Genomic DNA, 26,658 nt, shown 5'->3' on the forward strand with positions numbered 1-26,658 from the left:
CTCAGCGGGTCATTTCTTGCAAATCCGCGCTCCTAGCATTTTAAAGAGCTAAAGGCGGCACGTGTTCCCGGCTCTGCGGAAATCAAGGTTGCTTTCCCGATTCTGTGCACTGGAGTTACCGCTTTTCACTAATTTTCTCCCCGCCTGACTCCCCTTTCCTTCACTCTCCCCAGTTCGTTAAGTATACACACGCCAAGTAAAGATGGGGAGGCCATGCCTTCTGTGCTTACGACCGGCTTTTATAAAAATGCGCGTCTCGGTGCGGGGAGACGGACGCGCTGCCACTCACATCCGGCTACAGGGCTCTAAGCAAACCACGCTGCAGGCTGCAATGTATAGGGCGGATCTGGGGAAGCTGGCAGACTCGGTATTGGAGTGATGTAGGGGGATGGAGAAAGATCTGGAAGAATCCGGTTAGACCGGGAAACGGGCCCGGGAAGGCGCTGACGGGGGGTGGGGGGAGCAGGGGAAATCCCCAGAGTCCGAGGGTCCCAGGAGTGGGGGGGAGGGAGGCCAGGCAGCCAGAAGGAGAAATGAACAAAAAAAAAAACAAAAAAAAAAAAACCCACCCCAAACAAAACACACACGCGTTCATATAAGCACCCTTAGCACTGAAGACCGAACTGGCTTAGCAGCCGCCGTCTCTAGAAAGTTCTCCGCCCCCTCCCCCTCCGTCCCTCGCTCCCGCTCCAGCTCCTCCCAGCCCCTCCCTCCGCGGCGGGGTGGGACCAATCGCTCCCCGCGGCCGCTCATTACCCACCTACTCCCGCTCCCGCGCCCGATACGCCGCGGGCTGCGAGCGCGCCGGGAGTCAGAGGTGCTCGAGCCTTCGACCGGTTCGCAACTGGGCGGCAGCCGCCAGTGCCCTCCCGCCCGCACACCCGTACAGAGAGGCCCGGCTGAGAGGGCTTGGCTCGCGCCCAGTGCCTGACTCCCGGAGTAAACGGCGCACCGAGCGGTGATGACCGCCGAGGAGATGAAGGCGGCCGAGAGCGGGGCGCAGTCGGCGCCGCTGCCCCTCGAGGGGGTGGACATCAGCCCCAAGCAAGACGAAGGCGTGCTGAAGGTAAGGGGCGGCGGCGCAGGCGCCCATAGCAGCCGACCTTCCGTCGAGCTGGGGAGCCCCGGGCCGTCTCTGCAGCGTCCGGGCGGGTCGTTGAGCCGGGTGTGCGGCCGGCGGCCGCTTGCATCGCCTTTCTGGACTCGGCTGCGTTGTTCGGGGGTGGGAGGGCCGCCGCACGCTCACAGAGGGTGGCCTAGGTGTGCGGGCCTCCCCACGGCCATTCTCTGGCCCTCTGGGGAACCCGCGGTCCGGGTGAGGCCCCGGCCCCCCAGCCCCTGCGGCGCCCGGGCCCGGGACTGCAGCGCCAACTCCGGCGTGCGCGGTGCAGCGCGGAGGGAGGGGCGGGGCCGCACCGCTGCACGCGAGCTGCAGCTAGGGGGCCCCGGACAGCGTGCACCCCGGCAGGGGCCGGCCCGGGCCCGCTCCTTCTCCGGCCCCGACGCCGCTCCTCTCTCACTTAACCTCTCCCCGACCCCGCGACCCCGGCCAGGCCGCCTGCGCCTCGGCCGCCGGCCGCAGCCGGGAAGTCCCTGGCCGCCTTCGCCGGCGGTGCTGCGAGATCTCGGGTCCCCCGGGCAGTTAAATATTAGCTAGGACCTGAAGCGGGGTCACCAGAGTGATTTCCTGGCCCAGAGGTCTTTGTACGACTTGGCGCCCGGGGCCTGGCCGCGAGAGAGGTTCTGGCGCTCTCCGTCCCCTTGGTTACCCCCTTCCTAAAGGCTGGGTGGACCCAGCTAGGTCACCCGTTCAGCCATGCTGGCCCCCCTCCCCCCCGGCCCCGGGAAAACCAGGGAGCGGTGCATGCCGGGACCTGTAGTTCCCCTCCCACCTCGCCCGCCCTCTTCGTGAGTTGGGGCAAGGGGTGTGGGGCGTGGAGGAGGTGCTTTGCTGGGAGCCTCGGAGGAGCGAAGGGGAGGGGTCCAGCACTCAGGGGCAGGGCATCTTGACCTGGGTCGGGACGACTCTGATGGTGCTTCAGAGCAGGTTCTGCAGAGTCCAGGATGGCGAAATCCTAGCCTGGATTTCATGCCTCCTCCTCATCCAGTGTTTCCACCCTGGCTTCCCGCTGCTTCGTTCCGCACGTGTGGGTGTGGGTGTGCGTGGCCTGGGCAAAGCTAGCGACCTCGGGGAGCCCTTATCTGGTCCAGAAATGCTCCTGGTTTTGCCCCAGATTTGGAATCTTAAGCTGTTCTTCCAGGGGGCATGTGGCTTCCCCTAATCTCTCCAGCGTCCTGGTGGTTTCTACAAGGTTATTATTCCCAGAAGGGTCCTTTTCCCTTTTATCTTCCATTCCTTCCCCTTACTCCTCGAGTTCTGTTCATTCTGTCATGCAGGCTTTCCCTTAGAAGGTAACTACATACCTACCAGGTGACCCATGGAGTCTCCTTGTTACCTTTTCCAAATGTGAAGAAGAGCAGCAGAGCTTGTTAAAGTTCCTGAGAAATGTTCCAGCCCTCAAATAAAAGACCACTAGCTTACCAGCCAGGAATGTTTGTGTTCCAAGTCAGAGTTTAGGGCCTGAGGGAGGGCTCCTGTGCTCATCGGTGACCTGGTATTTTCTTCACTTCTTTTGGACAGCTGCTGTTCTGTTCGTTATTCATATTCTTACTCTTCACTTATCCACAAACCAGACTTGGATCTGATGACCACCGGCATGTAGGAAGAATGAGGAAACCCTGCATAAGTGCTTCCCCCTTTGCTGCTGATAATAATCATCTTCAACTTTCTACCGATTTAATTCTCCAACCCTGATAGGGATTATTATCACTACTTTACAAATAAGTTCTAGAGAGCTTGACTTGCACAAGATCATACAGCAGAAACTTGACCTTGGGTCTTTTGTCTCTAGTTTTCAAACCAAGCCCTGCTGCACCTCAAGAAAGATGGGGGGGCAGTCAGTGGGGGTGTCCATTGGTGTGTAGCCAGACCTCATGTCGGAATCATTTGAGGCTTAGTCCCTTTGCTTACAAGGAGGCAGAGGAGTCCCTCTCTGTTTCCATCAGAGGTGTGCAGGCAGCTTTGGTGCCTCTTTCTGCCCCCACACCTGGGTACTCACCTTCTCTGCCTTCCTCCCAGGTCATCAAACGAGAGGGCACGGGCACCGAGATGCCCATGATTGGGGACCGTGTCTTTGTCCACTACACTGGCTGGCTGTTAGATGGCACCAAGTTTGACTCCAGTCTGGACCGCAAGGACAAATTCTCCTTTGACCTGGGCAAAGGTAGGCGCATGGTTACTGGGTTGGTAGCATCGGTTCTGAGGAGAATATAAGCTGTCACAGGCAGAAACCATACTCTCAAAAGTGTCAGGAGGAATGGTCTGTTACAATCTGTGAATTATTCATCTGTTAACTTTTTTCTTCCCCCATCTCCTGGAACCATATTGATCTCTGTCTCGCCTTCCCCGATCACCTCTTGAATACCTCAATTCCTCCTTGGGGTGGATTGTCTTGTTTCTTGAACTCCTTTGTTCCAGGGTTGAGTGTTTTTTTTTTTTTTTCTTTTCTTTCTTTAAGAGGTCCGAGACCTGACAGTGCTTCCTGCAACCAGGTTCTCTACCTCCCTGGTCTCGTTTCTGAAGAGTGTACATCTTCCCCGTGGGCATGGGGTAATAAAGGTCTCTGGTGCCACTGTTTGAGCCCAGGGTCAGATCTCTGCCAAGGAGGACCTGTTTGCTTTCTGTACCTACAGGGGAGGTCATTAAGGCTTGGGACATTGCTGTAGCAACCATGAAGGTGGGAGAAGTGTGCCACATCACGTGCAAACCAGAGTATGCCTACGGTTCGGCAGGCAGCCCTCCAAAAATCCCCCCCAATGCCACGCTTGTGTTTGAGGTGAGTGTCCAGGCACAGAGAGCAAGGCAAAGGGCCAGCCTGACCTCAGCCCAGGGCCTGGCTGCCCTCCAGCGCTTCCTGCCGCTTGGAGACAATGTAGCCAAGGCTAAGGGCCTGGCCTTAAGGGAGGAAGGGACCTGGAGAGGGTATCTGGCTCTGCTGTGCACAGAGCCTGCAGCTGCCAGAAGGCGGCCGCTGGTGGGGATTTAGGGGGGAAAGAGATGGCCACAAACCCCTCCTCAGACTTGAAGCGAGGGGTAAGGGTTGAGGCATGTTTTCTCTCAGGAGCCATGCCCAGAGATTGGTTATAATTTTGACTGTCAGGGGTCAGAATCTGTATCGTTACAAACGACAGTATAGCATATCGGTGCTTTAGAGATCAAAAGGAGGGGAGAGATGCCCGCCATGGGTTGAGGGGGTGAGGATAAGCCTTCACCGAGAGGTGGAACTTGACACCATTCGGTGTCAGAGTGGCTGAGCCCTCCTTTGTGGATACTTGGAGAGTGTTCGCAAGACCGCGGAATGCTGTTGGGTCATTTCCACTGCCTACCAGATTGGCCTTGTCGTGCGCCTAGATTAGGACTGGTGGAGTGTGTCCTTCCTGTGTGGAGCAGGTAGTAAATCGATGGATCTTGTGAGGTCAACAAAATCTGTGTGACCTGCCCACCGCTACCAAGGTTGCGACGAGAGCTCCCAGAACTTAGCGAAAGTGCCACTTTGTCTGCTCTTGGTATGGCTGCCCTTGCGCTCAGGCCTGATCTGGCAGTGACCTGGGACTCTTCTGCTGACGGGTTAGGCTGAAGGGAGTTGTGTCACCTTGCATCTCGTCCCACAGGTGGAGTTGTTCGAGTTCAGGGGAGAGGACCTGACAGAAGAAGAAGACGGCGGGATCATCCGGAGAATACGGACTCGGGGTGAAGGCTACGCCAGGCCCAACGAGGGCGCCATTGTGGAGGGTGAGACAGCACAGTCTGCGGCTTCCATTCCAGTTCTGGTACTTAGGCCTTGGGTGGCTCTGGGCAAGTCACTTCCTTTTCTGAGCCTAGTGTTTTGTCTGAGAGATGAGGGATTAGACCGTACCTTCGTAACATCCCTCCAGCTCTGAGAATATGACAAGGGCACTTTGGGGGCAGGCAGTGATGAGCTCACGGAGGGAGGCCAGTGGCCTCCTTCCTCAGCCCCCTGCCTGCTCACATCCCTGGCACGCTGCCTCTTTCTCATGCCAGTTGCACTGGAAGGGTACTACAAGGATCAGATGTTTGACCAGCGGGAGCTCCGCTTTGAGGTTGGCGAGGGGGAGAGCCTGGACCTGCCTTGCGGGCTGGAGAAAGCCATTCAGCGCATGGAAAAAGGAGAACATTCCGTTGTGTACCTCAAGCCCAGGTGAGGAGTGGGCACTTGGTAGAGCAGGTGGGTGACCCAAGGTCAGAGATCGGTATGTCCACAATGAGTAGTGTAATTAGCCGTTTTTATCCGTTCCTCTGTGTGTGTTCACCACCCCCACAGCCTCATTAGCGGTCCCTGTGACTCTGGCACAGCAAACACGATCTCCATGTTTAGGAGCATGGTCACAACTGTCCACATCTGGAATCAAAGCCTAATCCTTTCAGTCATGGCTGCTCCAGGTTTCCTCCTCTACTAGTGTCAAAATTGTTGTCTCCTATTAAACATATTCGATCATTAACGACATTTATTGAAACACACCTATTATGTGCCAGACGCATTGCTGAAAATTTGTAGGTAGTCAAAGATATTCCTGCTTTCTAGGGACTTGTTCGGTGAGATTCAGTAATTCGTAAATTAGTAACCGTTCCAGCGTTAGTACGAGTTAGAAGGATATGGAAGATGCTGAGAGACCAACTAATTATGTGAAGAGGTCAGGGAAGATTTTGCCAAACAGGAAACATTTGAACCAAATCTCAAGGGATGGGGAGGTGCTTCGCAGGAAACAGACAGGAAGCCTTTTCAGTGTGGAGCAGGTTAAGCGTGGCTGTGGTGACCTAGTTTTTTTGCCCCCACAGCTATGCTTTTGGCAACGTGGGGAAGGAAAAGTTCCAGATCCCACCAAATGCCGAGCTGAAGTATGAAGTAGACCTCAGGAGTTTTGAGAAGGTAAGTTTGCTCAAGGTCCTTTCTGTCCTGAATTCACGTTCCGGTACGTGGCTCTGGGGTATCTGATGCCTTTGTTTCTCCCTCGGGGTACGGCAGGCCAAGGAGTCTTGGGAGATGAACTCCGAGGAGAAGCTGGAACAGAGCACCATCGTGAAAGAGCGGGGCACTACGTACTTCAAGGTGAGCCAGCATCCAGGGCCCTGAGGACGCGCCCAGGGAGGGGACAGGGAGCACCCGCAGTCTTCACAGCGTGGATCGGAGCCGGCTGGTCCTGCGGGGGGGCGGGGGAGGACAGCCTGGTGCCCGAGCCTCCCTCCCTTTCTAGGAAGGCAAGTATAAGCAAGCTGTGCTGCAGTACAAGAAGATTGTATCCTGGCTGGAGTACGAGTCCAGTTTCTCTAACGAGGACGCACAGAAGGCACAGGCCCTTCGGCTGGCCTCCCACCTCAACCTGGCCATGTGTCATCTGAAACTGCAGGCCTTCTCAGCTGCCATTGAAAGCTGTAACAAGGTGAGGCCCGTCTAAAGAGGGATGGGAGCAACAGTCCCAGGCTCGGTTGGGTGAGTTGCCAGCGGGTCCAAAACTTGGCCTCGGTGACGAGGGTAGAGATAGGGTAGCAGGGGGACCGGTGGGAGCCCTGAGATGAAGGGCTCAGAGGCAAGGGCTTCAAGAAGCAAGCACCTTGGCTTTAGTGGTAGGAGGCAGCCGACGTGGCGGTAGAGGAACCACGAAGGTGAAGAACCGCCATGGCATTTTCTCTGGTTCCTAGGCTGTCCCTCCTAAGTACCTGCTTTATTCTGGAGAGAATGGAAACGTTGAGGGTCTTCCTCTCTCATCAAAAGCCCAGGACTAACTGGGGTTCCTTCCTAGACCGTGGTCTTTTCCGTTTCATGCCCAAAGACTCCTTCCTGAGGTGGAGCCGGTGGTGCGTGTTCTCAGTCCTGCTGAGGTGTCCCCGCTGCTTCTTCTCTGCGTCCTTAGGCCCTGGAACTGGACAGCAACAACGAGAAGGGCCTTTTCCGCCGCGGAGAGGCCTACCTGGCAGTGAATGACTTTGACTTGGCACGGGCTGACTTCCAGAAGGTCCTGCAGCTCTACCCCAGCAACAAAGCCGCCAAGGCCCAGCTGGCTGTGTGCCAGCAGCGGATCCGCAAGCAGCTCGCGCGGGAGAAGAAGCTCTACGCCAACATGTTTGAGAGGCTGGCGGAGGAGGAGAGCAAGGTAAGGCCTGGGACAGGGAATGGTGGGGATAGACCGAAGAAAAGGCGCTGCCTCGTCCCTGCGCCTGACCCGGCCACTGTGGCTCTTCGCCTCTGGTTGTGCGCCGCTCCTGGACACCAGCTGCTGCCCTCGTCCCTGGAGCAATAACACGTATGTCCCCTCGGCAAAAACCGCTATTGTGGGGGCCACGGTTCCTCTATGATCAGGGCTAAAAAAAAAAAAACAAAACAAACCCACTGGCGAGCCCTAGAGGTCGGGAGTTGGTTGTGCTGTGCGTGCCTCCCAGCCTCCGTCCTCTGTGCCTTTTTAAACCTCACTTTAAAAGCCTGTTTTAAATAGGTAATATAGTTATATCGTTCTAGTGAAACCGCACAAAAGAATATGTTGTAAAAAGCCTCTCTCCCAGGATCCAGAAGCAATTGGACATGACCACTGTTTAGATGATTCCAGTAAATTCTATACATGGACAGGTAGACAGTTTTCTTCCTCTTCCCTAATAAAAGGCAACATGTTCTACCGGTTTTGTACATTATGCTTTCTTCGTATCATCCCTGCAAGATTATTTCATGTCAATATAAAAAACAGCTTTCACGTTCCTCACCGTGCTGATGGTATTCCATCGTAGGCAAAGATCCTACTGTTTTCCCCAGTCCGTGTTCATCTTCCAGCGTTCGAAACCAGCAGTGTTAAATAGAAACAGAATGCAAACTGTAGTGATTTTCAGTTTTCCAAGTAGCCATGCTAAAAAAAAGTGAACAGAAACAGGTGAGGTTAATTTTAATATTTAGTTGACCCAAGGTATCTAAATGCTGCAACTTGTGATTTTTTTAAATTGCATTTATTTATTTTTCAGACTAAGTCTCCAGAAATCCACCATATTATTTTGTACTTAAAATACATCAGTTTGACCTAATTGTAAAGTGCTCGGGAGCCACACGGGGTGGTCACTAGCATGTTGGACGAGTGCAGTTCTAAGTAGTATTGCACTAAATGATCTTGTAAACGTATGTTTGTGTGTTTGTATCTTTAGGACATACCTAGAGAGGGCCCTGGCTGTGTCAGTGTTACTCTGTTAGAAGCTAGTGTGTGTCTTTTTTTTTTTTTTCTTTAACTTGGAGGGTGAGTGTGTGGTGCAGACCCAGCATGGTGTAGTCTGGTAGGTGAATACAGCCAGTCACCACATCAGCTTGGTGCAGGCAAGTGGGAGTGGGGACATGCAGTGGAAGTCCCCTTTCTCATCAGAGGCCTGGGCCAGATGAGAACTGGAACTCACCCCCTTCCTGTCCTCCTTTCTCCCAGGCCAAGGCAGCAGTAGCTGCAGGAGACCATCATGCTGACGCAGAGATGAAGGATGAGCAGAAGAACGATGTGGCAGGGAGCCAGCCTCAGGTGGAGACGGAAGCATAGCCTCTGCCCAGCCCTACTCCTGCGGCTGCCTGCCTCCCCTGCTCCCTCCCCTCCTCCACCCTGTTAGTTTTGTAAAAACTGAAGAATTTTGAGTGAATTAGACCTTTATTTTTCTATCTGGTTAGATGGTGGCTTTGGGGGAAGGGGTAAAGGAGTAGGCTGGGGGATTGTTTTAGGTGGTGTCACCCCCTCTTCCCTTCCCCCTTCCCCCATTACATGTGAATGAACGTCCATCCACATGCACACTCATCAGAACGTTAATTTATTTTGCTGCTTCTGTTCGCTATGTCCATTTTTCAAATGGTAGAAGGGAGTGAGTGGTAGGGATGCTACACGGGGTCTGATGTGAAACCAGGGTGGAGAGGGAGACTCCTGGGCAGCCATTTTCCTCGTCCTTCCCTCCTCCTGGTCCATTCCCGAACGGGGCCTCCATGTGGGTGCTAGGGGCATGGGAAAAACCACTGCTGTGCCCGTTACTGCTCTTTGTTCCCATCCTCACCCCAGATGGTATGGCTGAGATGTCTTCTGGTGTCCTGATGACCACCACCTGTCCCCCCACCAGTATTTCCCTTTGGATCCGTTTCCTTTCTCAGCCAGGTTGTGTCCCCAACCCCCTCAGCCTCTTCTCTGCACGTTGCTGAAGGTCCGGGCTTACCTCAAGTTCTGTGCTTGAGCAATAAAGTGGAAATAAAACCTGGGTGTCGGCAACCCTTGCTGTTTGGCCTCCGAGGGTGGGCATGGTGGCTACACTTGGGGGGCAAAACTGAGGGAGTGTCCTCACCTCCCCAGTCCTGCTTAAAGTGCGGCGGCTGATGAAGCCTTCCGTGAGTGTGGCATGGTGCCAGCACACAGGGCTTCTGGGAGCTGGGCAGTGCCTTCAGCCTCCCATAGGTTCCCAGCACCCCTGCCCCACAGCCGGGCACATTTTCATAGCTCTGCTTTCCTTCCCTATCACTGAAGAGGAGGAAGATAGATGTAAAATGCTGGGACCACTTGTATGTCTCTGGGCTAGATTGGTCTACTGCCTAACTGGTCCAGTAGAGGCAAGTAATTTAGCCCAAAGCACAAGCTTTCTTGGTTTCTTCTCAGGGTAAAAATCCCTGTTAGCAGTCTTCCAGTCAGACATCTTTCATACAGTTAAGGTACAGAAGAACCGCCATCAAGCCAGGACGCTCTGGCACTCAGCTCAGGCCTGCTTTCCAGCTTGCCTCTAGGCCTTAATAGGAAAGAGCTTATACTTCTTTCTGTGTGTTGACCTTTGGCCGGGGCCCTGGGAGAAGGCAAGGGACACAAGTCTCGTCTAATCCAGATGGCTGTGGCTGCAGGCTAGAGCCTCTATCGGTGGCCTTAGCCCTCTTCCCTCCTGTGTGAGCTGTCCTTTCTGCACAGTGGTAGAAGTATATAGGTTCCAGAAGACATTTCTGCATGCTTTTACTGAGGAAGATTAATTTGTGTGAAAATTTCACCAAGTCCTACACCATGGCTGATGCCATGAGCCAGAACTAAGATTTGGTTCAGTCTCCCAGGGCTTGCTCACACTCTTGCTGAGTCCACACAGTCCTGTGCATCTGGGTCTTTTTGGTATTTCAAGATCCATCTTGCCCCTGTAGCCAACGACAGTAGCTAACCGTCGTGAAGCACCTAGGATGGAAGCCTAGCACTGAACCAAGAGCCTCACGTGAATTAACCTTCATCCTTGCAACCGTCCTACAAAGGAGTTAACACCCCATTTTGCAGATGAGGAAAACCAGACTCACTTTAGAGAGGGGTTTGCCTGGAATATGAGCAATCTGGAACAAATCCAAACTTGCTAGGAGGCCCATGTGACCCTGAACAAGTTGAGCCTGTTTCCTTAGCTGCAAAAATAGGGGGGTGGACAAAACACTACTAACGTTCCTTCCAGCTTTGAATGATTCCATGGGACTCCAGGAGTTTAAAACGAACGCACTTCCATAGAATCCTGGAGCTGGATAAGCCTTAGTTGATGTAACGTTAAAACCATACCGTGAAGAGGTTTTATTTCAGTGGCCAGAAGTCGAGGATTAAAAACACACAGGTCATGTACGTCCCCTCTCCGAACCATGCTCAAGTTCGTAGCCTCATCAGTTGAACATTTCCTCACCAACACTCAAAATCTGCCCGGATGGAGAGAATGTGCTTGAATAAGGAAAACCAGTAGCAACCAACGCTGCTAGCTGTTACTGCAGATTTGGGAATTTTAAGATCGGGTTCATCTTGTCCTAGTGCTGACCCTCACATCAAGTTCTATAAATTGATCTCCCAAGTCTTTCCCATCTCCGTTCTAGCAGCCCCTCCCCAACGTCAAGACGAGCCTCCAGCCAGGTCTACTGTCCAACTGCTTAAAACCCTGTCAATGACTTCCCATCCCACTTAGAACATTTACTGAGGTCCACAAAACCCTGCGGGGCCCGGCCCTGCCTGCCTTACACCAGCAGCAGAGCACTTGACTCCTTCACTCTCTGCCAGCCACATCCCCATAAAAGGGGGGAACTGTACACCTCATTTTGCTTAAGAGTGGAATCTCCTTATTCCTGTCTACCATGTTTCTTCCAATCCCTTTCCAAATGCAGAACACCTCAGGGCCTTATAACCTGAAGTTGAAATGAAAAGGGCAGTGCTGAACAAAGCCAAAGTAAAGAGATCCTACGTAAGAGAACTTGTCCTCGTTCTGGAAATCATTACTGCTACTTTCTGGCTGTAGTTCCCCAGGCTGCTTGCCAACCTCAGATAACTAGAATGCACCACCCACTGTCCTCAATTATAAAATCTAAGGATGGTAATAAAACCTTGTTTAGCATGTAATGAACAACACTGAACATACGAATTTGGGAGGCAAAGTAAGAATGAAAGAGTCACGAAGTGGTTCTGAAGAAGGAGGATCAAGAAAAAACAAAGCCTTCATGATTTCTCTGGCCAGAAGAGAGGACGGTCCGATCTGTGCCCCTCCCCCAAGGCCATAGGGTCCAACTGTCAGCAGTGCTTCACCCATAAAACTGTTGTATTTTTTTTTTAATTGAGGTGGAATTCACAAAACATAAAATTAAGCATTTTAATGTGAACAACGCAGTGGTATTTAGTCCATTTGCGACACTGTACGACCACCACCTCTATCTAGTTCTGAAACGTTTTCATCATCCTTTGTTTCCTCATGTTTGGACTCCAGAGACAGTGAAGGACTACTCTTCGTCTTTCAGTTAGTAGCCAGTAGAGTCTACCAGACAACAACCGTGGGGCGCCTGACGGGCTCCGTCGGTTCGGCGTCCAACTCTTCATCTCAGGGTTGGGAGTTCAGCCCCACGTTGGGTGGAGAGAGGACTTAAAATCTTTTAAAACAAAACCAAACCAGACCAGATAACAACGCTGACAGGCTCTAGGATTAAAGCTTTCCAGAGTGGGTGATCCCCTGTGACACAGCCAAATGTGTGAGGAAGCGGGTGGGACTCAAAAGGAGAGCTCTGAAGAACAGCCTTTCACTCACGGCTGCCCACACTGTTGTTCTGCCTAATTCCCAGGTCAAGTCTGAGAAAACAGGTTTCTGTACTTGAGGACTTCCCAGGACCTTTAGTATGCGAAGGTACACTGTAGATTAGAGGGAAGGGGAATGACGAAGTCTCAAACTGAGCCCATTAGGAAGCCCTAGGCCCTGACCCCAGGATGGTGAGTGGCTCTGGGCCTCAGGTGTAGAGTTTTAAAGGTCCAATTCTTAATGTGACCATCCTAGGCAGACAGAACTTGGACCCTTTTGCCTACTCTTGGAGGAAGAAATGGACAAAGAATCTCCCTGGAAATGCTTCCCGCTTAACACTCCCCGCCCCTGCCCCTTCCCGTTGCAGGTTTCAAATGAAGCTGTCCTTTGGCTGGCTGGTAAAGAAGCTGCCAGCCATACAGCTGTATCCATGTCATCTAACCAGAAGATGGCCTGGTGAGGCAGTTCTGGGGAGTAAGCCAACACCCATGCTCAGAGAGTGCTTGGCTTAAAAAAGACGAGCTCTAGAGCTGGTGCCAGTGGAGACCCACCACCCATTCCATTAGAAAGGGCCAAGAACAGGGGTGTTCCTTGTGGAGCCAGGGATCTGTCCACATGGCTCTGCAACACCTAGTGTGTTCCACTTACCAAGACTGTAACACACAATGCAGTTAAAGTAGCTGATGCAAGGTGGGGAGAGTAGAAAGATTTGATTCATGTCCTATTTCTTGGAGACCTATCTTAACTCCCTTTCTAAATTTATTTGGTTCTCTTGACAAAAGCCAAAAGGCATGGGATCCAAGCTGTCATGTGACATTACATCATCATAATGACAGGACCTACAGGACAAACATTAATAGGCAACCCCTGGCACAGAAGGGTCAAGAAACGCAACCGTTGAAGAAGATAAAACTAAGGCACTGTGAAAGTGCTGGGTCAGAGAACTGGGTCAGGCCAGGCACCTGGTGGCAGAAGCCAGGTGATCCTCATCTATTTTGTCCTGGGTTATTTATGAATTTATACATTTATTTATTTATTTTACAATTTCATTCAAAAGGCTGGAAAAAGAGAAAACAATGGAGAAATAATGGTGAAAAGAAACATAATTCAAAACGATTTAACTTTACATTTAGAGGTAAACATTTTGAAATTGGCCTTTGTTCTTCCGTCCCTTAAAACCTACAATGAAGCTTAAGGTGTGAGCTAGAATGAGAGAAAAGAGATGTGGTAGAGAGGATGAGGTTGCATGCAACCCCTCCATAATGAGATCATGGATTTATTTATTTGTTTGTTTGTTTTTTAAAGATTTTATTTATTTGACAGAGAGAAAGAGGAGAGCACAAGCAGGGGGAGCAGCAGAGGGAGCGGGAGAAGCAGGCTCTCCACTGAGCAGGCAGCCCGAGGCAGGATCACGACCAGAGCCGAAGGCAGACGCTCAACCGAAGAAGCCACCCAGGCACCCGGAGATTATGTATTGAAAGCACCAAGCACACCTGTGTCACACAGAGCCTCTGAATGGACCTGGCCAAGCCCACAGTATACCACCAAAAACAGAAACTTGAGCGTGTCCACAGTCCTCAGTATTTGTCTGGGCTGCCTCCTGTTTACTGTTCTGTTTGCTGTTCCTTGTTCTCATCTTATCTGCCTGTTAGATCCATTGGGACCTCTGGGACAAAATGTGCTATCCCCCCCCCACCCCCAGGCAAAAAGGTCCTGCCCTCCAGTGCCTTCTCCCACTATGTTCAGATACAGAAAGCGGGACCATCCCCTAGCCCAACCTCCCCAGGTGAGATGGATATCCTTATTTTCACAATGTCGACTCCTGAAAGACTGAAAGACCAGTGTATAAACTGGCCTGGACCTGCAGACCTGAACTTCAAAATGTACTGAACACCTGTAGAATTTTACAAATAAGACGACGCCCTGATTGATGAGGCACCCCGAAGAAAGACTGGACTTGATTCAACATGAAAAGTTTCCCTAAGAGGCCAACCATGATGGTGACATCCCATTTCTACTACAGAGTAAGGCCACTGAGGCAGGGAGGCAAGAGCTTTGTCTGGAGGGGGAGGGCACAGGGCAACGCAGATCCAAAATTTCAGCAACCCTGACTTCTGGCTTGAGGACTTTCCTAGAACTACGCATTAATGGTAGAAAGGAGCTGGGGTTTTGGATCAAACGGTCTTGGTTTGTGTCCCATCTCTACAACTTTCTGTTTTGTTACTTAATCTTGCTGAACCTGTTTTTCTCATCCAAAAAACTGGAATATTAATACAAGCTCTCAGGGTTGTTGTGCTGATTACATGAAACAATATATACGAAATGTGCTTCCCTGCAAGTGGTTTTCAAACCACTGAACCCAAAAGCATACGCACACCATTTAAAAATTTTTTCACATAAGTCAGTATATAAAATATACATATATGAATATACACAATTGAAACAAAGGTTTCACAGAACTAATATTTACTACTGGAAAGTCACTTGGCATTTTCTATTCATTCTATTTTGTTTTTCTAAATGCCGGTTCAATTCACTACATTGTTTTCAGGACTCCTAACGGGTAACTCTATCATTTTTTTTAAAACACTGTTGGAAACCATACAGCTTTCTGTAATTACGATTAATTATGAATCTCTGGTTTAGTCTGATGGCTGGGAATCTTCATCGCTAGGGCAACAAAGAGGTCAAGGTTATCAGGTCAAGCCCTGGAGAGTCCGTTGCCTAGGGAACAGATCGACCCCCGTCAGGGTTGGTCTACCCCTGCTCTCAGGAGCTCTGGAGGAAAGGGGTGGCCCAGGCCCCTGTCAATCACGTAGGTAGCTGGGTAAGCCCGCCCCACGCCCAGAGGGCTCGGAAGACCCACCTCCTCTTTAAGATTAAGCGACGAAGGCCGCGATTGGAGGCTCAGGCGGTGACGTAACTTTCCGCTTTGGCTGGCCTTCCGCTCGCGCGGCTCTCGGGAGGGGCTCGGGGGACATTTAGCTGGGCTCCCCGGTCCCTCGGCCCTTGCAAGTGCGATGAGGTCGGTTAGCTACGTGCAGCGCGTGGCCCTGGAATTTAGTGGGAGCCTCTTCCCGCACGCGATCTGCCTCGGAGACGTCGATAACGACACGGTCAGTGCATGCGCACTGCGAGAGACGCGGTCCGGCTCGGCGGCTCTGCTCGGGGTGGGGCGGGGCCAGGGAAGTGGAGAAGCCGACCGCGGCGTGCGGCGTGCGCGTCGCGCCTGCGCGGTGGGGCTGGCGCGGTGGCCTAGGGAGAACTTGCGGGTAGCCCATGTGCCTGGAATTGCTCTGGTTGCCTGGTCTGGTGTTCTTTGAGGGGCGTAGATAACTGATCCTTTGCCTAAGTCAGTAACTTGTTCACAGTAGGAGCCTGGTACACTGGTGGCCAGATCTCCTGGTTCATTGCTTCTGTCGTGATGCCTTGTCCAGGGGCATCACCTCTCAAATCATTTTACCTTTCCAAGCCTCAAAATAAGCTTATAGCGCGCTTGTGCAGTTCTGACGCGTGCCTCTTGCACAGGAATACACTGCTGTACTTTTCTGCCTCTCCGGGCCCCCACCCCAGTCTTGCCGGGTTTCTGTAGTGCCTGCTTCATAGAACACGCAAGGGTGTTGCAACTTGAAAGCGCTACACCTTGGTTGAATTACAAAAACAGTTCACATGTACCGTTCCATCTCTCCCCAGTCGTTCTTCTCCTCGTTTAAATGAGTCAGTACAGGTAAAGCAGGCAGAACTATGCCTGGCAACACAGCTCTTAGTGTTGTTAGTGTTTGCTTCTATTTTTCCGCAAATATTTATTCAACTGCCGGTCGTGCGCCAGGGACTGTGGTATGTTATGGGAATTCCAAAATGGACAAAAGACAGTGCCAGCCCTAAGGTAGTTCATACTCAGGTGGGGTGATAGTCACAAGAATAACAAAATGTAAGGAGGTGCATTGATTAAAATATGTAAAGAGTTTTGGGGTGGAGGATCAAAGGGGATGAGGGCTGTTGCTGGTCTGACACTTTTAACAGACTGTATGTTTTCATTCATTATTCCATATTTTTGATGCAAAGCACCTTATTGCCATCCTCTCCTACTCTCTGCCCCATCTCCCTATTCTGCCTCCTTACTTCTTATTCTCACTTCCCTAACTGTTCTGTGCTCTCTTCTCTGGAAAAAAACAAGGGCTAAAACATCCCCCCCCCCCCCCCCCCGCCAGCCTCCTTTGTGCTGTGATAGAGAAGATATAGAGAAGATATTTTATGAGGCCTCTTTTGGCTCTCCTCCCTGGAGGGAGGAAGGAGTTATTCTCATAAATTTGTATTGTGTTCTGGGCTTTCACATTTCTTCATATGCCAAGCATTACGATATTATGAGAAAATCAAAAGAGGCATTTTCAAATAGTAAATTAAGAGAGTGACTTTAGGTGTGCATTATTTTCTGTGTTATCTGATTGTCTTCTGTGTTTAAAAGGGAAAAATACATGCCTTTTTTCATAGCTTCATAACATCAGCTTTTTTGGAAATTGAACTTTTCCTTTTTTCTTTCTTTTTTTTTTTTTAAGATTTTTATTTATTTATTTGACAGAGAGAGACAGCCAGCGAAGAGAGGGAACACAAGCAGGGGGAGTGGGAGAGGAAGAAGCAGGCTCTTAGCAGAGGAGCCTGATGTGGGGCTCGATCCCAGAACGCTGGGATCACGCCCTGAGCGGAAGGCAGACACTTAACGACTGCGCCACCCAGGCGCCCTGGAAATTGAACTTTTCTAAGTGAATTGCATTAATACGCTCAGTTCTGCAATATTAGATATATTGTACTACCTTTTTAAAAAAAATCTGAGATGTAAGCTTCATAAGGATAGGAAATTTTTATCTGTTTTTTCACTGTTATATTCCTAACACTTAGAGTAGTACATAGTAGGCACTCATCAAGTGTTTGTTGAATAAATGAAGACAGTTACAGAAAGCAAATGTGATTATGTCTCTCAAAGCAATTTGAAGGGCTTTGCCTGTTATTGATAAATATAACTGAAAGAAGGGCAAGTAGTTGAGATAGTTGCCTAGTGATGGTACGTTCAGCCTGCATGAGTGTGGATAGAAATTCTGTTATTTGTTCCCCAGGCTAGCACTTGAAAATTTGGGGCAGGAAAAAGACTTATTTCACCCTAATAAATCAATAGCCTAAAGTTCTTTGAAACTAATTTATTTTCTGGTAGGTTGGGGGGAGGAGAAGGCAGAAATAGAATGCACACCCTCTTGGACTGCCCACAAAAAAGCCTGGCTACACCAGGGGGAAGTCTCTAGAAGGCTGTAACAGATCAAAGACCTCACCTCCTCTCTCCTTGAGCATTTCTGGCGGTGGTACTCTCCAGCTGGGGTGCTGGAGTATCAGTGAGTGACCGCCAGAGGCCAGGGCCAGGATCAGCCACAGAGAAGCACAACTGCTGGGAAGCATTATAGCTGTGGGAAAGCAGATGGGCCACTTTAGAAATGGAAATGTCCCCTTCCAGGAGACCAGCCATTACCTCATTGTCGTTGCCTGTCGTCGCCTGGCTGGGTCACATCTACTTGTTCACTGCACCTACCGCACTGTTTTATCATTTTGTTCCTGGGTCCCCGCCCTTGTTAAACGGTGAGGGTCAGCGGGGGTCTGCAGCATTTACCTGTGTACCCCAACTCATTGTCTAGCTTTACCTGGAAACTCAAGGGCTGACTGAGCATTCTCTTTAATGCTGATTTTTCTTTGTTTCTTAAAAAAAAAAGTTAAAAGATTTTATTTATTTATTTGACGGAGAGAGAGAGAGACAGCCAGCGAGAGAGGGAACACAAGCAGGGGGAGTGGGAGAGGAAGAAGCAGGCTCCCAGCAGAGGAGCCTGATGTGGGGCTCGATCCCATAATGCCGGGATCACGCCCTGAGCAGAAGGCAGACGCTTAACGACTGCGCCACCCAGGCACCCCTAAAAAAAATATTTTTTAAAAAAGATTTTATTTATTTATTTATTTGAGAGAGAGAGAGAGTGAGTATGAGTGGGGGGGCGGTGTGGGCAGGGGAAGAAGCAGACTCCCCGCTGAGTAGGGAGCCCAATGCGGGGCTCCATCCCAGTACACTGAGATCATGACCCGAGCCAAAGGCAGACATTTAACCGGCTGAGCCACCCAGGCACCCCCCCCCAAAATCTTTTTTGTTATTAGTCTATTAAGTAAACCTTTATTGAGGGCCTGTTATGGACTATGGCATTTGCTGAATGAATGTATTAAAAAGAATGGATTGTATAAAAGATTCTAGGGTCCCTAGCCTTGGAGGCCTTTAATTAGAGGCTGAAAACCACCTGGTGTTAGTGCTTGCTCTATCCCAGTCAGTTTTATAGGCCTTCTGCTGTTAGCTCAATTCTCGTGACAACCTTATGTGGTAGATACCCTTATGATCTTTGTTTTATAGATGAGAAAATTTAAGCATAGGGAGCTGGATTCAAATCCAGTAGCTGCACTGAGCCTCTGTGCCATGCGGCCGCTCTCCTGTGTGTCTGCCAAAGTCCTCTGGGGCAGCCGTAATGGAAACATCAGGTGGAGAGAGTTTACTGTAAAAAACACTTGTTTTATGCTTCTGTGATCTGATATTCCCACCACAAACTCCCATAACTATTAAAAAATAAATAAATCAAAGATTCAGATCAAGTGAATCATTATTAATAAATCCCAGTTCATTTTTAACTTTTCCTTACTGTTGATGTGTTATGTTTTTGTTGCCTTTAAAATTAAAGCTCTTGAGACTCTAATATCCACTCTGTTTTGAAGGAGGTGTTCACTGGCCCCACCCCCCAAGGGGAAATCAGGAAGCTATTTGTGGAAAAAGGGTTTGGTGCTACCTTCTTATCACTGTTAGCCCCTGGAAAGGTAGCCAGCCTTTGGGGAACCGCTGGGAAAAGGGAATGCCCAGACACAAATAGTGAAAAGGCTCTGTGCAGGGCGCCCCCTCCTGAGAGCTCGGCCACCACTTGAGGGCGCCGGAGGCCCAGAGCATGGAGGCTGAGGCCCCAACCTCTTCATGCCGTCCTCCCCTCCAACACCAACATCCCTTCCATGTTCATTCTAACACACTGTGATCCAGAGGTCTTGGGAGAGGAAGGAGGACCCCCAGAGCCGACCTTGTTTTTTCATTTGGCCCTTGATAAAATATGCGATCTGAAGTTTAATTTTCCAAAAGTTAAATGTTTTGGGTTGTTTTCAAAACATGTCCCATTGACAATGGACAGACTGGGAGAGCTGAAGCAGGCATGCGGCCTGTGAAGCCATTCCATTCTCAGACTTTTCTAAGGGCCATAAATTTCTATATTGCCGCATTCTGCTAACCTCCCCTGACACACATACACCCCTACAGGGAAAGAAAGAGACTCTGGGAAACTGTGGCATTGTTGGTTGCAAAAGATTTTTTTTTTTAAGATTTTATTTGTTTTTTTGTCAGAGAGAGAGACGGGGGGGGGGGCACAAGCGGGAGGGAAGGGGCAGAGGGAGAAGCAGGCTTCCCACTGAGCAAGGAGCCCAGTGCGGGGCTTGATCCCAGGATCCTGGGATCATGACCTGAGCTGAAGGCAGATGCTTAACCTACTAAGCCACCCAGGCATCCCAAGTTTTTTTTTTTTAATTGATGAGGATACAAGTTGAGGTCTTGTGGTATCCTCAGGATGGACCCCATAGACAAAAGCTTGATCCCATCCTAACACTGTCTTCTCTCCCCATTTGAAGTTAAATGAACTGGTGGTGGGGGACACGAGTGGGAAGCTGTTCGTGTATAAGAATGATGACAGCCGGCCGTGGCTCACCTGTTCCTGCCAGGGCATGGTCAGTATTCAACTCCCTGGGACTGGAGGGGTGGAGGGATCCTTTCGGTGCAAAAACTGTCAAGGCTAAGCCACACAGGAGCCCACCAGTGTGTCCCACCAGTTCACCAGCTCCTCAGCCCAGCTGCTGCTTCAGGGTTCATTTGATTCAGGGAGGGGAGCCCGCAGGCAGCGTGCTCCCAGCTGGTGGGCTGTTTTTTATTTTCTCTTGTAGAGTGGCTCCCTTAGTACTTTCAAAGCTGTCGAAGTCGTCTGATCTTATAAAGTATAGTAGAAAATGGGGGTAATACTTTGAATATGTCTAGAAATATGATAAACTGGCTATACGAGGTCTGAAACTTTTGTTTCGTTCAGCCCAGACCGTCTTAACTACTTTAGGTCTTCCTGTTGGTGTCTGGGGAAACCAAACCCATAGTGCAAGAACTCGATTAGCATGAACTATTGGTGTAGGTCACATGGCACAAGTTTTCAGCGAACGATGGTAGTTAGCGAGCCCTCTCCTTGCTTCACGGAGTTTAGGGAGTACTGGTCTCTCTCAGTGTGTCTCCCCTTTTCTTTGCAGCTGACTTGCGTTGGGGTTGGAGATGTATGTAATAAAGGAAAGGTAAGAACCCTAGGGCAACTTCTTGGTAGAACTCCAAGGCTTTATCGACATTAATCCCCATCTTCTGGTGGAAACCAATTGAGAGTTAAAGGCTTCAGCCCTCTCACTTCTGTGCTTTAGTGACGAGGCTCGTGCCCAGACTCCCCTCCCCAGCCCATCCTTCCCTCCCCAGCCCATCCTTCCCTCCCCAGCCCATCCTTCCCTCCCCAGCCCATCTGTCCCATGCTCTGCCTCTCCCAGAACCTGGTGGTGGCGGTGAGTGCTGAAGGATGGTTTCACCTGTGTGACCTGACGCCCGCCAAGGCCCTGGATGCTTCTGGGCACCACGAGAGCCTGACGGGAGAGGAGCAGCATCCAGTGTTCAAGCAGCACATCCCTGCCAACACCAAGGTCATGCTGATCAGCGACATCGGTGGGCACGGCTGTCTCTGCAGGCGGCCGGGGAATAGGAGTCACCGGGTAGTAGAGCAGATTTCAAGGGATTCAGGGAAGGAGGTGGCATTCATGTGCGCCATTTATTATGCATTTTATGTTGAGTTACTGAGCTCCCATTATCAACTAGCTATCATTCTAGGCAGTGATTAAAACGGACAAAAGTCACTGCCTTCTTGGACCTTTACTGGAAAGGGACAGAAAATAAACAGCATAAAATGTTGTCAGAAAATGAAGTCGTATGTTAGAAGGTAGGACGTGCCGTGGAGAAAAGAAACCACAGAAGGGGGCTAGCGAGTGTGTCAGGGTGGAGAAGTAGAGGTACCAATTCTAAATGGAGTTGGCAGGCAGGTCCTTGCTGGGAAGGCTGAAGGTGGCAAGGAGTGAGCCCTACAGATACAGGACTTGATGTCTTGGCCCAAAGGTGCCTTGAAGGTGGTGGTAGGTACGTGGCACGAATCAGGACACTTGAGATGTGTATCTGAGAGAAGCAGCATGAGGGGAGAAGTGATAGGACCCACAGAACAGTTGGGGGGTAGAGTGTCCCACGCCCAAGGAAGGCAGGGGAGCAGGTGCAGACACATGGTGCGTGAGGGTTCAGCTCGGGTCTGAAGTTGTGGTGGGTGAAAGCACCAGTAGTGGTGGTGTTAGTGGAGCAGCAGGGAGGACGTGTGTGGAGGACTCAAGCTCATGGCTACACGTTTGGCTCCCAACTTGTCTTACTTTCTGGATCCGCAGATGGAGATGGGTGTTGTGAGCTGGTGGTAGGTTACACAGACCGCGTGGTCCGGGCTTTCCGCTGGGAAGACCTGGGCGAGGGCACTGAGCATCCGACGGGGCAGCTGGTGTCACTCAAGAAATGGACACTGGAGGGTCAGGTGAGAGGCTGAGTGTGGGCTCGGGGACCTCAGGGGGCAGGAGGAGGCCCTCCTGGAGGGGGCTCCAGGGAGAACAGTCATGAGCCAGGGTTTAGCGTGGGGGGAAGGGAACATCTCCTTGTTGAGAGAAATCCAAAGAAGAGAGTTTCAAATCAGGGTCTTAGGGGCAAATGACTAACCCTAGGCAGAGAGGAGGGAGCATTGGGTAAGCGTTACGAGTGTGCAGGTGGTGCGACATGCTCTGTGGCAGGGTGTGGACCCCGTAGGACACACACGCAGTGCAGAGCAGGTGGGCTGTGTGGAGAGAACGGCACGAGGCCCGTGACCTCGCATTCTTCCTCCTGCTGCTGCCCTTGAAGCCCGGGGTACTGTTCCCAGGGCCTGCCCCACGCTCTCCTCTGTTCTGTGGAGGGTCGCACTTCCTTCTGTCCCCAGCCCTCGTCAGCCCCTGTTCCCTGGTGCAGGTGGACAGTCTCTCGGTGACTCCGGGGCCCCTGGGTGTGCCTGAACTGATGGTATCTCAGCCAGGCTGTGCTTACGCCATTCTGCTGTGTACCTGGAACAAGGATGCCGGGACCCCCACTTCGTCGGAGGGGGCCCCGGAGGGCAGTAGGTAAGGTGCAGGCCTGGGGGGTGCATGGAATCCAGATGGGCTCCTGGATTCCTGTGGCGGCGGCCAGGTCTGCAGTCGGTGGAGCTGCTTCGGCCGGCTCCCGGCACGGTACCTTTGTCCCACTAAGGAAGATTATTTGGCGACCCAGAGAATCCTGCGCTTTAACCTTGTAGCACTTGGAGGAGATTCCAAGATTCTAACTTGGCAGCTCCGTCCCTGTCTTTTCTACTTTGCACACGGGCCAGACAGGCTCAGCGATCAGTTTCCAGGCTGATTCACATCCTGGGAGCTCGTACAGAGATCGGGGCCACAGAAGTCCTGGAGAACTAGGTTCACTTGATCCCCATTTAGTATCCCTCACTGCCCCACACAGGGAGACCCTGGCTGCCCGAGACTTCGTGTTGCACCAGACTTCCGGCCGTATCCACAACAAGAACGTCTCCACCCACCTCATTGGCAACATCAAACGAGGTGAGGGTGGGCTGGAGGCACAAGACGGAGCCGAGGGGCAATCATCAGTGCTGGGAGAGGGGAGATGCAGGGCCTTCCCTTCCTCCCCGCCTTGGACCACCCCTCACCCTGTACACTCTGACCTTGCCCTGCCCTTCACGTTTCCTTCTTCCGGTCCTGTTGTCGCACCCGCAGGCCACAATGCTGAGAGGGGTGGCTCTGGCCTCTTTGCCCTCTGCACCCTGGATGGTGAGTTCCTGCTGGGGTCGGGAGCTGGGTGCCTGTGGGCTCCGCTCGGGGGTCCTGTCCCACCCTGGCCTGCCTGTCCCCCCCCCCCCCCCCCACAGGGACACTGAAGCTTATGGAGGATGCAGACAAGCTGCTGTGGTCGGTGCAGGTGGATCACCAGCTTTTCGCCCTGGAGAAATTGGATGTCACGGTGAGAGGAACATTCTTACCTTCTTGACATGGAGAGATGAGGTTCAAGTGAGACATTCTCCCTTCACAGCTCCCTCCCCACCTTTATCTCAGTCTCTTCAGACAGACTCCAGATGCATCTCAAGTGCGTCTGTTTCTCCGTATTGCTCAGTGCCCAGCACGGTTCCCTTCTCGGCAGCACTTTGCCAGCGGTAATGGCTCCAAAGAGAAATAAGTTATTTGGGTCCAGAAGTGAGTTACTCACCCCAACTCCAGATGTACTCTCTATCATTATTGTTTCTCGTCTACGAGCCTCTCTCTACTAAGGCAGCAGCCCCCGAATCTGCAGGTGAGGCCAGATGCTGCCGCATCATTGTGCGCGTGCAATGGTTTAGCGAAGAGAAACGAGGCTTTAAAGCCAGTAGAACAGGCCTGGGGTGAGCCCTGATTCTGCACTGCCTCCCTTGTCTGCTGAGTGATTTCGCTTCCATAAGCGGAGGTTCCCTCCATAGGAGACGGGGAGTACCGATGCCCGCTTCCTCGGCCATGTGGCCACGGACGCGCAGAGGAAGTTCTGTAAGAACCTTAGGCTCGTTTTCTTCCCCAGCTGGCTGTTTGTGGCGCAGGGCCAGATGCTCTGCTCCTTCATCTTTCATCTAGCCGCTGTCACCCGGGCTCTTCGTACAAGAGCTGCTGGCCACCCCTGCAGCTTGGTCTCTGGCCTTTTTCAGGGCAACGGGCATGAGGAGGTGGTTGCCTGTGCCTGGGATGGACAGACGTACATCATTGATCACAACCGCACCGTTGTCCGCTTCCAAGTGGACGAGAACATCCGAGCCTTCTGTGCAGGTGGGAGCCCGGCCCGTGGCCCCTCTCTCACCACGCTTGTCGGCCTGTCATGCCCACTCTCTCCACGTCCCCTAACTCGAGTCTTCATAAACAGACTAGCTCTGCAGCGCTTGTGTTACAGGGTGATGCTGGGTACTAGGTTGCCATCTGTACAGTTCTTTCGTTTTTTGGGTTTTTTTTTAAGACTTTATTTACTTGAGGTAGGGGAGAAAGCACGAGCAGGAGGAAGGGCAGAGGGAGAAGCAGACTCCCCTCTGAGCAAGGAGCCCGATGCTGCGGGACTCAGTCCCATGACCTGGGATCATGACCTGAGCCGAACGCAGACACTTAACGGACTGAGCCACCCAGGCGCTCCAAACTCAGCCCATTCTTGAAGATAGTTAGAGATGGGCCTGTCACTTTCTTTCATTCCTTGTTTAAAACTGCAAAGGGCGGCTGGGTAGCTCATTTGCTAAGCATCTGCGTTCGGCTCAGGTCATGATCCCAGGTCGTAGGATTGAGTCCCTTATTGGGCTCCTTGCTCAGCGGGGAGTCTGTGTCTCCCTCTCCCTCTGCCCCTCCCCCACTCATTCTCTGTCTCTCTGTCTCTCTGTCCAATAAATAAATAAAATCTTTTTTTTTTTTAAGATTTTATTTATTTATTGGACAGAGAGACAGCCAGCAAGAGAGGGAACACAAGCAGGGGGAGTGGGAGAGGGAGAAGCAGGCTCCCAGCGGAGGAGCCTGATACGGGGCTCAATCCCAGGGATCCAGGATCACGCCCTGAGCCGAAGGCAGACGCTTAACGACTGAGCCACCCAGGCGCCCCAATAAATAAAATCTTTAAAAAAAAAAAGACTTACTTAAAAAAGAATGGGCTGAGTTCTTATCATCTCTCTGGGATGTGTGAAGACACTGGGAGGTTCTTTCCCATCTGAGAATGTCAGAACTCTCTGAGGAACATTCTCCCAGAGCATTCGCATTAGTTCCAAATCAGGGACTTGGAAAGCAGCACTGGCTCTTTCAGGGACATGGAGATATCTCCGGTTGCCGAGATGCTAAGAATTGCACAGTGCTCTGGGGTACATTCGCCAATGTCCTGAAAGGTTAAAATGCCTTTACAGAAGGGATGGCCACCAAAGAGAAACCTGGGTTTCTGACTGCATTTGCTAATGTACCCCGTGGACTGCCAAGACTACCCTTCATTCCTCCAGGGCTCTCACTAAGATGGGAAAGTCAACAACTACCTCTTTTAGGGTGCTGTTCTGCCTGGTGTTTTTCCATAGCTGAAATGGGCCACATATTTTACCTATTTTTCCAAGTTCCCACCACAAAAGGAATAGAAAGAGGGCCTTCAGTTTTCTGCTTGACATCTGTGGGAGGGTGGAAAGTGCTGACTCCCAAGGCCCTCATCATATACTCTGCCCTTCCCTCCGGGACTGGAACTCTCTGACCTCTGTCTCACCCCCCCCCACACCCCCCTCAGGCCTCTACGCCTGCAAGGAGGGCCGCAACAGCCCCTGCCTCGTGTACGTCACATTCAACCAGAAGATCTACGTATACTGGGAGGTGCAGCTTGAGCGGATGGAGTCGACCAATCTGCTGAAACTGCTGGAGGCTGAGCCAGAGTTCCAGAGCCTCCTGCAGGAGCTGGGCGTGGGTGAGTCCCAGGAGAGCTTGCAGCGGGAGCAGCCCTGTGCCAGGCGCCCAGGAACTCCCCCACCTCTGACCCACCCCCTTCTTGCCCTCAGATCCTGACGACGTCCCAGCCATCCGCGCCCTGCTTCACCAAACCCTCTACCGTCCAGACCAGCCACCGCAGTGTGCTCCTGCAAGCCTCCACGATCCCACCTAGCCAGACTTGCCCTCTTAGCTGAGGAAGGAGCCTCCTGAACCACCCCACCCCCCAAGATATCCATGGTGCTGGCAGAATAGGGAGCAAACATCACAGAGGAGCGTGGAAGGATGGCAGCCGCCCTAGGGGGGCTGTGAACTGTAGCCTTCATGGTCTTCTTGGTGAAAGAAGAGGCAAGTTGATCCTCGGTCCATTTCCTCGTGTACCTTACCCATCACATCAACAGGATCATAGGACCCCAGCCTCATTCCACATCATCTGGGACCGCCCCCCTCTCCAGAGCTCCCCACTCTCCTTGTAGGGCGAACACTTGTTCGTGAGGAGGGAGCACAGATCTTCTGCATGGCTCCGGTGCCTATGAAGGAAGCTGGCTTTGGGGCCTGTGGAGCAATGAGTTAAGGTCTCCCCCAATTCCAGGCTCCGTCTCCCTTGGCACAGCTCCAGGGTGTTGGCATTAGTGATTATTACAGGAATGGCCCACTGTTTTGCTTTTGAGGACAGTCTTCCAGGACATTTTACACTCTGGTCTTAACTGTCCCCAGCAGCCCTGAGATGATTTTCTTCAATTGAGCAAAGAAACCAGGTTAGCACGTTCTCATTTCACCGTGTTCTTTAAGTATCGTGCAGC

At 51.7% G+C, this 26,658-nt stretch overlaps 3 protein-coding genes across 4 annotated transcripts in view; 2 read left to right on the top strand and 1 right to left on the bottom strand.

Annotated features, from left to right (window-relative positions):
* LOC113258025 (uncharacterized) overlaps positions 1–15,082 on the bottom strand; it is a 111,567-nt gene extending 96,485 nt beyond the window's left edge. The window contains exons 1-2 of the mRNA XM_048216874.2: positions 14,991–15,082; positions 7,832–7,971 (exon numbers count right to left, since the gene is read on the bottom strand). The gene's annotated coding sequence lies outside the window, so the exon portion shown is untranslated. The remainder of the gene's footprint in view (positions 1–7,831; positions 7,972–14,990) is intronic.
* FKBP4 (FKBP prolyl isomerase 4) lies at positions 705–9,330 on the top strand. Of its 2 annotated transcripts, XM_026502680.4 has the most exons (10): positions 705–1,066; positions 3,140–3,284; positions 3,754–3,896; positions 4,732–4,852; positions 5,123–5,279; positions 5,918–6,008; positions 6,105–6,188; positions 6,334–6,519; positions 6,991–7,230; positions 8,530–9,330. In XM_026502680.4, exons 1-10 carry the CDS (start codon positions 962–964, stop codon positions 8,635–8,637), a joined length of 1,380 nt encoding a protein of 459 aa, XP_026358465.1. In that variant the 5' UTR covers positions 705–961; the 3' UTR covers positions 8,638–9,330. The 2 variants fall into 2 exon arrangements, with proteins under 2 accessions (XP_026358465.1, XP_057159195.1); XM_057303212.1 differs by having other exon boundaries at positions 766–1,066; positions 6,991–9,330.
* A 58-nt stretch (positions 15,083–15,140) lies between the features above and the next one.
* On the top strand, positions 15,141–26,628 carry ITFG2 (integrin alpha FG-GAP repeat containing 2). Its single transcript, XM_026502681.4, has 12 exons — positions 15,141–15,240; positions 19,859–19,954; positions 20,516–20,557; positions 20,798–20,969; positions 21,728–21,867; positions 22,332–22,480; positions 22,854–22,951; positions 23,126–23,179; positions 23,278–23,369; positions 24,079–24,196; positions 25,662–25,835; positions 25,927–26,628. Exons 1-12 carry the CDS (start codon positions 15,145–15,147, stop codon positions 26,028–26,030), a joined length of 1,335 nt encoding a protein of 444 aa, XP_026358466.2. The 5' UTR covers positions 15,141–15,144; the 3' UTR covers positions 26,031–26,628.
* Positions 26,629–26,658: the final 30 nt, after the last annotated feature.

Source organism: Ursus arctos, unplaced genomic scaffold, assembly GCF_023065955.2.
Source record: "Ursus arctos isolate Adak ecotype North America unplaced genomic scaffold, UrsArc2.0 scaffold_26, whole genome shotgun sequence".
Taxonomy (NCBI): domain Eukaryota; kingdom Metazoa; phylum Chordata; class Mammalia; order Carnivora; family Ursidae; genus Ursus; species Ursus arctos.